We start from the raw sequence: 8,708 nt of genomic DNA, 5'->3' as shown, positions 1-8,708 counted from the left end.
GCTGAAAATTTCTGCACATTCTGGGGGCTGGCGTTCTCAGTGTTCTCTCAGCTCCGAGTTCCTGCATCTTCAGAACCCCGGGCTTATTTGCACCACACATTTCAGAGCAGTTCTTCCCCTGCTGCCCCCCACCAACTGATATCTGGGCCTTTTCTTTGATCTTGCCCCAGAATCACTCACACGTACACACGCACACACACACACACGACTTGTAACATAGACTTCACTGAAAGAGTTGGAACAATGGAGTTTTCTATCACAGCAAAACCCGAGCAACTGAAAATTACATTTCAGTCATCCTTGTTTCTTACACCCACCTTTGGGACTCCCTTTCTCCTTTGCCCCCTTTCTCTCAGACTTGAGCCCCTGCTAATCGACTGTCACCCTCTTTCCCTCAGCCCTTGCTCCCGCAGAAGGCAGAAGTGGCCTCATTCAGTCTAGATTAAAAACAACTGTAGCAACAATGAAACAGATTCTTCATCCTGCCACACTTAGTGTACATAAAACACAGAGAGAAGTGAAGAAAACAGAAGTCGTCACCACTATGCAAAAATGGACCCCCCCCTTCACACATTTAAACACTTGAGCTGCACATACTAAGCCAGCTCTGCTTCAAACTGATAGAACCGTCCCCCGGGTCTCCAGTGACTCTCTATCTCCCTCTATTTCCTCATTTCGTTGCCTCCTCTTGGATCCCAAAAGCTGTCAGAGAGAAGCCCTACTTTGTCCTTACGTCATGTAAGTCCATGGTCAGGAACCATACTGAACAGTGGCCGACCTGGAGAGAACAGAGTAACAGATTGAAGTATTCCGAGGAGCTGAAAGGTTTATTTAGGAACAGGGAAGGTGACTCCCGTGACAGGAGGCCACATTGTAGATCCCAGGACATTTCCGGGCTACGTGCACCGTGGGCACCCTCCAAACTCTCGTGACAACAGGCAGAGCACAAAGACAGATTCTATACCTAGATGCCCCCATCCTGAAGCATGGCCTCTGTCCCCAGCTTCTCCAGCTCTTCGTTGCCGTAGCCTCTGGGACATAGCTGGTACTTGGCACCTGGGACCTCCCTCCAGGAGGAGAAGCGATGGTGCCAGAGGCTGCAGAGACCATAGACAGCGGCCAGCATGGCCGCTCCCAAGCCCAGGTGCCAGCAGAAGAAGATGGTGAGGAAGGCGAGGTCCCCAGGGTTTTCTGCTCTCCAGGGCTTTCCTGAGGGAGGAGCGTACATTAGCACGGAGAGCTGCAGCATCCAGTTGCTGAGCACCAGCCCCATCCAGGTCTTGAGCACCCACAGCGCGGGCTGGTCAGGGACCCAGACCTCTATGGTGAGCACCAGGCTAACCAGGAAAGTGAGTGCTACGAACAGCCCATGCACGCGGATCTCCAAGGTGCCCTTGTTCTCCAGGTGGGCAACCATCAGCAGTGTCAGCACCCAGAAGGCCAGGGCCTCAGCTGCTCGCTCCAGCTTGACGTTCTGCCATGCTTGACATGACTGGTTCACAATGTCCACCACGCCGCTGAGCATGAAAAACCCATACATGGTGACATGATCCCAGTTGTCATAGAACAAGAATGGCCGCCGAGGGTCCTCCCAGTCTACTATCCTCATCCGGTTTACTCCTGGGGGGTAGAAGAACTCAGGAATGATGCCACCCAGGGAGATGACCAACTTCATCGTCCCTTGCACAGGTACCAGCTGCCACCACCTGTGTCCTTGCTTCTCCCTTGGGGGCAAAGGGGAGCTGAGAGACCTCTGTCCCCGCAGCAGGGCAAAGGACACCATCACTGAGTAGTAGAGGCAGAAGATGAAGAAGAATATCCCCGCCAGCAGGTGTCCCTGGAAGGTGCCCATGGTCTCGGTGTGTGTGTTGGGGCCAGCAGAGCGAGAGCAGGGAGGTGAGCAGCAACCTCTCAGCGCTCTCCTCACAAAAGAGAGTTGCTGCTTCTAAGGTGCGGTGAGATCTTCCTGATCCAACTCCACCCCTACCTCCCACACATGAAAGGACATACGTCTGTGCTGGAAGCATCTGAGCCACTCCCTGGGTGGGATCTCTCTCAGCCATGTGGCACTTCACCTCACTCTGATCCTTACTTAGGTCAGCTGAGCTTGGGGTTCCAGCCTCTGCACCTCGCTGCGTAAGCTTGGGGTCCAGCCTCTGCACCTCGCTGTGTAAGCTTGGGGTCCAGCCTCTGCACCTCGCTGCAGGTCCTAGTTTTCCCTTTCTCTTCCCTCTTCTCTGCCCCACCCACCACAAAGAGAGGGGAGGGAAAGAGGTAATTTTTTAAAAAAATATTTTGTTTATTTGAGAAAGAGAGAGAATGAGAGAGAGTGCACATGAGATGGGGGAGGGTCAGAGGGAGAAGCAGACTCCCCGCCGAGCAGGGACCCGACCCCGATGCGGGACCCGACCCCGATGCGGGACCCGACCCCGATGCGGGACCCGACCCCGATGCGGGACCCGACCCCGCTGCAGGACTCGATCCCGGGACTCCAGGATCATGACCTGAGCCGAAGGCAGTCGCTTAACCAACTGAGCCACCCAGGCGCCCCTAGGGAAAGAGGTAATTAAGGGGCGGTGGCTGACATTTTTACATTGGCTGTCTCTTGGTGCCAGCCATATTAAATCTTTTTTCCCTCATTTAAATCCCTCAACAACTCTATGAGAGAGTCATTGTTAAACAAATGTTATAGGTGACATTAAGGCTCCGAGGGGTGAAACCACACAGGCAGGTATCACATCTAGCGGCCAGCACAGCAGAGCCAGGATGGGGACCCAGATCTACTCATCTGCTGATGAAGTCCAGAGTTTGTACATGACTAAATGACTGAGTTTCAGCTCCAACACTTATAAGTCACATGATGATGAGCAAGTTACTCTGTCTTCTTGAGCCTCTCTCTCCTGACGGGTAGAATGGGAATAATAATTACCTCATAGGTTTCTTGTATTAAATAGAAGAAGGTATGTAGAGTGTCTGATACATAATAAATAATAAATGGTAGTGATTACTAGTAATTTTACTATGTTATTACTAACATTCCTTGCTGAATTCCTCTGATGATGAAGTTGTTCAAGTATTCCTCCGAATAATACCAAAGCCGTGACCATTAAAAAAAAGGGGGAAGAACCTAATTATATTTGAAAATGTTAAAGTTTTTTACTAATAGAAATTAAACATTACAATTAATAATTTATCATATATTAAAGTTACAGGTAAAAATTAATTTCAAGGAGCGCCTGGGTGGCTCAGTTGGTTAAACAGCTGTTTTTGGCTCCGGTCATGATCTCAGTGTCCTGGGATTGAGCCCCATGTCAGGCTTCCTGCTCAGCGGGGAGTCTCCTTTCTCCCTCTGGCCCCCCCATTCATGGTCTCTCTCTCTCTCTCTCCTCTCTCTCTCAAATAAATAAATAAAATATTTAAAAATAAAATAAGGGCACCTGGGTGGCTCAGTCCTTTAAGCGTCTGCCTTCGGCTCAGGTCATGATCTCATGGTCTTGGGATCGAGCCCCACGTCGGGCTCCCTGATCAGATGGGAGTCTGCTTCTCCCTCTGCCTCTCCTTCTGCCCCTGCTCATGTGCTCTCTCTCTCTCTCGCTCACTCTCTCTCTCTCAAATAAGTAAATAAAATCTTTCAAAAAAATAAAAAGTTCATGAATCTTTAAAGAAGTTAATTTCAAGAGAAAAATAAATTGTAAAATTTTACTCCATATGTGACAAAATATGTTAGTCTCCTTAAAATATAAAGAGCTCTTACAAATCAAAAAGTTAAAAGTGAACACCTCAGTAGAAAAATGGGCACAGGGCAAAAAGCGGCTAGTCATTCAAGGATAACTGTAAGTGGCCCATAAATCTACAAAAGGTGGAGCCTATCTGTAGCCTTAAAAACACAGACTTCTCTTCACAGAGGGTCATGGCGTTCTTACACTCCTTGATGCCAAATGGGAAAAGTGGTAAAGAAGGATAAATGAGGGGCGCCTGGGGGGGCTCATCGGTTAAGCTTCTGACTCTTGATTTCGGCTCAGGTCATGATCTCGGCGTTGTGAGGTCAAGCCCCGAGCCCCATGTTGGGCTCTGCGCTCAGTGTGGAGTCTACTTATCCCTCTCCCTCCCCCACCACCCGCTCACTCTCTCACTCTCCAATAAATAAATAAATAACATCTTTCTTTTAAAACAAGAATGATAAATGATAAGCTAGAAAATGTTAAGGCTACCACAATAGTAAATGGCTATCTAAAATATTTTTTAAAGATTTTATTTACTTATTTATTAGAGAGCGAGAGAGAGAGAAAGCACACACAGGCAGGCAGAATGGCAGGCAGAGGGAGAAGCAGACTCCCTGCTGAGCAGAGAGACCCACGTGGGGCCCGATTCCGGGACCCTGAGATCATGACCTGAGCTGAAGGCAGAACCTTAACCGATTGAGCCACCCAGGCGCCCCTAAAATATTTTTTCTTATTCTAACAACACTGGACACTGAGAGTTCAAAATTTTTAGTATCCAAGGGAAGAATATGCCCACCAAAGGACACATTAATGATTTCATTGAACTGGAAGCCGAGGCAGTCACATGTATATTTCAGGCTCCTCAAGGCATGAGGCAAACAGGCAAAAAAGAAGGATATGGTGGGTGCCTGGGTGGCTCAGTTGGTTAAGCAACTGCCTTCGGCTCAGGTCATGATCCTGGAGTCCCCGGATCGAGTCCCGCATCGGGCTCCCTGCTCAGCAGGGAGTCTGCTTCTCCCTCTGACCCTCCCCCCCTCATGTGCTCTCTCTCTCTCATTCTCTCTGTCTCAAATAAATAAATAAAATCTTTAAAAAAAAAAAAACGAAGGATATGGTATTGACTGTGGCAAGTGGTTCTGATTAACACAGGGGCATCGGACTGCAGCCATATAAGGAGGTGGGGAGGAAGAGGTATAGATGAAAAACAGGTGCCTCACCAGGTTGCCTTCTTAGGCTACGGTATCTAATGGTCGTTAAAGGAAGATGCTTTCACAATCCTATGCAGGCAGGACTCCCAAAGCCTCTTTGATTCATTTTTTCATTCGATAATAATACTAATAATATCAGGCACTTCTAGGCTCCGAGGACACAACAATGAAAGAGAGAGACGAGAAGCAAGTAAATAGACAAATAAACAAGAAAAAGCGGCAGAGGGTGTTAAATACTGAGCCCTCCTCCCTCAAAAGAAATTAAGGCAATTGCAATAGTGAGTGAATCCTTCAGATTGATTCATAAAAGAAATAACGTATAAACCAAGATCATATTGGCGCTAGGGTCCAGCCATGCAATATCTGACTGAATGTTTGGATGACTTTATCACATGAAGACCTAGAGGAGGAAATGAATGAAAGCAAAGACCCTGGTAAATACAACTCCTTGTTGACAATGTATCCTATTTCCGGCCTCTCCAGTTATGTCCTTCTCTTCCTAACCAGTATCACGTTATGGTTTTTGCCATTGAGAACCTTGCTGGAGGCACATCAGGTAGTAAGGACATAAGTAATTTGTCTTTCCTTATCTATCTTTTTCTGCATTTTACTATGAGCGAGTATTTTAGTAATCAACTATCTGAAAACTTGAAATCAATGATGCAATTGTCTAATGCATAGAGAAAAAGCTTGGACATGAAGACATCGAAATGTGGCAATTTCTACACGGTAGTTTTATGGGGAATATTAATTTGTGTCTTTTTTTGTATTTTTCAAATGTTCTATGAGGATATAGTAATTTAATTTCATGACAAAGTTGTCAACTTGAAAAATTTTGTAAGAGCTCTCCTCAGTCACTAAAACATTTCTTTATACATGTATATTCATGTGTACAATTATTTATATAGATAAATATGTATGTTGACCTTTACGTATGTATCTTTTTAAAGATGAAAAAGCACAAAGACAGGCTAAAAAAGTAATATAACAAATGCCAATGCAGAATGAACAAGTGTTAACATTTTGCCATGTTTGCTGCCAGGGTTTTGAAAAATAAACATTCAAATCTTTCTAGTCTCAAACCTACGCCTCCCTCTCTTCGGAATGGGAAACAATATTATGATTTTGGTGTGGATCTTCCCTGTCATTCTGTCATTTTATATATGTTTGCATCTATCTCCCTGTGTTTTATCTCTCTGTCTCTCTGATCTACCTGATCATTTTCCATGTATTTCTAGTTCTGAAGAAACAAACAACAGAAGGAGGTCTTCCTTGAACAAGGCACTGGTCATGCCTCAGTTAGAACCCATGTAAGTGAAGTTCTTTTGTAATGTAGTCAGTGTGGTTAAATTAAAATGGGGCGGGGGAGGACTCAAGAATCATGCAAAAATACAGTTGATGGGAACCACATGTCATAGTGGCCCCGTTCCAGTAAGCTGGGCAAGTATACAGATGTGTTGATCCTAAGGATAACTGAAGGTTAGCAAGGCTAACTTTTACCATCCCCTCCCAACACACACACAAAATGACCATGAGTCCCTGGTGGGTCTGTCTCTCCCCATCTTCCAAGTGGACAGTTACTTATCATCTGCTACCCTCTGAGTCATCCTGGCTTTCAAAAGGAGGCAGTGTCTAATACCCAAGTACACTTGTTGACTGATAGATTAATCTTTAGCAGATGAGTTTCAGTCATTGTCATATCGCAGTCATTTTAAGCCCCTCATCTCCAGCTGAAGAAAGAAAATCCTTAGCTTTGCCCGTGACTAAAAGAATTTTCGCCATCAGCCAGCAGGTGCTGAGATGTGTTTGTTATTCGAAGACCTTAGTGGTTTTCAAGGCTGCCCATTAGAATCATCGGAGAGCTTTTTAAATGTTTGGGCCCTACCCTGGAAGTCCTGATTTAATTGGTGTGGGGTTCAGGTTTTTAAAATCGCCCCTGCAGACACAAAAGGACAAATACTGTATGATTCCACTTATATGAGGTATCTAGAGTGGTCAAATTCATAGAGACAGAAAATAGAAAGGTGGTTGCCAGGAGCTGGGATGGGGAGGGGAATGGGGAGTTACTGTTTAACGGATATAGAGCCTCTGTTTGGGAAGATGAAAGAGTTCTAGAGAGGGATGGTAGTGATGGCTGCACCACAGTGTGAATGTACTTAATGCCACTGAATCGTACACCTAGAAATGGTTAAAAAGATAAATTCTATGTTTTGTTATGTACAATAAAAAAGGTGAAAAACAAACTTCTTTCTGGTGATTGTAACTCGCAGTCAGGTTGAGGACAACCTTATGCTCTCTGGGGTTACTGTTGGCAGGAGATTCCTGAGAGCTAAGTGGGCTCCCTGCCTCCCCAGGAGGCTCAGCTGGGTGCTGTTCGTGGTTCAACTGTCGCTGCTACTCGGGGCAAAGAAGTTTCGCTTTTTACTTTTCCTTTAAGATTTGGTCTGTCTCCTGCCCGAGCCTGGTCCTGGAAACCTCTCCCTGACTTCTGTACTGAGTAGCAACACTTGCGTGTATGTAGGTTGCTGAATGGTAACCTCTATCAGCAGGGGTTTTATTCTCTGGTCCCTTCTGGTATCTGTGGCTAGAGCCTCCCTCTCCTCTCTTCCAGACTTAGGCATGCGAGGTTTGACTCAGCCCTGTCATCTGACTCATGCAGGTATATGTCACACAGGAATAACCGGCCGGTTAACATCAAATAGGGATGACCATGCGTCCATGGGGATGGCAGAGTTCTTCGTATATTCTCTAATGAAATGCCTATCTACTTTGTTAGCCAAATGTTAGCAGAAGCCGCTCTGTCTTTTGAAATGTATATGAATTTACTCAAGTCCTCTCCCACACTCTGGGGTGGGGAAGTCCAACGCTCTGTCCAAGGTTCTCTAAGGCTCCAGGTCTGGGGCTTTGCTCCTGTCTGACTCTGAGAGTCTGCATTCTGCTCTGGCTGTGTTCACACTTGCCGATGCGCTCTGCAGGAGTGCCCTTTGCTCTGTTTTGCACTGACCCACAGGGGAGACTCAGCCCCCCTTTCATTGATTCCCACCTCTACCCTTTGGAAAATAAAATAAAACAAAACAAAAATGCTTACAAAAGGCATTTATTTGCACGTAGGTTTTATTGTGTGTGAGGATGATGATTGGGTATTACATCATCCCAAAGCAAAACTTTCAATGTTGGCTATTAGATATTTTTGTTCTTAAAAATCCTTCAGTGATATATGATTCTATTCATATAAAGTCCCCAAACTGGTAAAACTAACCCAAGGTGTTAGAAGTCAGGATAGTGGTTAGCATGAGGGGGAGTGACCAGGAGGACTCCTGAGGGGGCTCCTGGAATTCTGGCGAAATTCTTTTGATTAGGTGCGGGTTACACAGGTGATTTGGGGGAAAGCTAGGAGCTGTATACTTGTGATTTGGGTACTTTCCTGTATTTATGTTATACTTCAATAAAAAATTCACGTTAAAAATAAAGAAGAGGGAAGTCCATCAACAACCTCGTGCCCAAGCATGTTGCTTGACTCTCTCTCCATCCAGACTTTCTTCAGATCAGTGTAGAGAATTCTCTCACCTACCCATTCTCTGCGCCCCAGAGTGCAGTTTTGGGTTTTGATCTGTTAACAGGGTTTTCAAAGAGGACCAAGAAACATGCAGACACATAGGCACATTGTCAGTGATGAGCCTGTGTGAATACGGCCCCTCACACGCTCTTCTTCTTAAACCTCCTCAAAGAAATCACACCAGTGAAAACAGGAAAGACTCATCCAGGTGCTCAGTCTTTA

At 45.8% G+C, this 8,708-nt stretch overlaps 1 protein-coding gene across 1 annotated transcript; it reads right to left on the bottom strand.

Moving 5' to 3' along the window:
- Nucleotides 1-964: 964 nt before the first annotated feature.
- LOC112819671 (transmembrane epididymal protein 1A-like) lies at nucleotides 965-1,852 on the bottom strand. Its single transcript, XM_025866602.1, has one exon. It carries the CDS (start codon nucleotides 1,850-1,852, stop codon nucleotides 965-967), a length of 888 nt encoding a protein of 295 aa, XP_025722387.1.
- Nucleotides 1,853-8,708: the final 6,856 nt, after the last annotated feature.

The sequence above is a fragment of the Callorhinus ursinus genome, unplaced genomic scaffold (genome assembly GCF_003265705.2).
Source record: "Callorhinus ursinus isolate GAN/ISIS: 27379988/994484 unplaced genomic scaffold, GSC_fseal_2.0 scaffold1, whole genome shotgun sequence".
Classification (NCBI taxonomy): domain Eukaryota; kingdom Metazoa; phylum Chordata; class Mammalia; order Carnivora; family Otariidae; genus Callorhinus; species Callorhinus ursinus.
Note: the sequence above shows the minus strand (reverse complement) of the source record. Positions and strands in the feature narration are given on the sequence as shown.

What these genes read in the sequence shown, in the direction of transcription:
- LOC112819671 (XM_025866602.1), bottom strand. Translation starts at nt 1,852, where the DNA reads ATGGGCACCTTCCAGGGACACCTGCTGGCGGGGATATTCTTCTTCATC.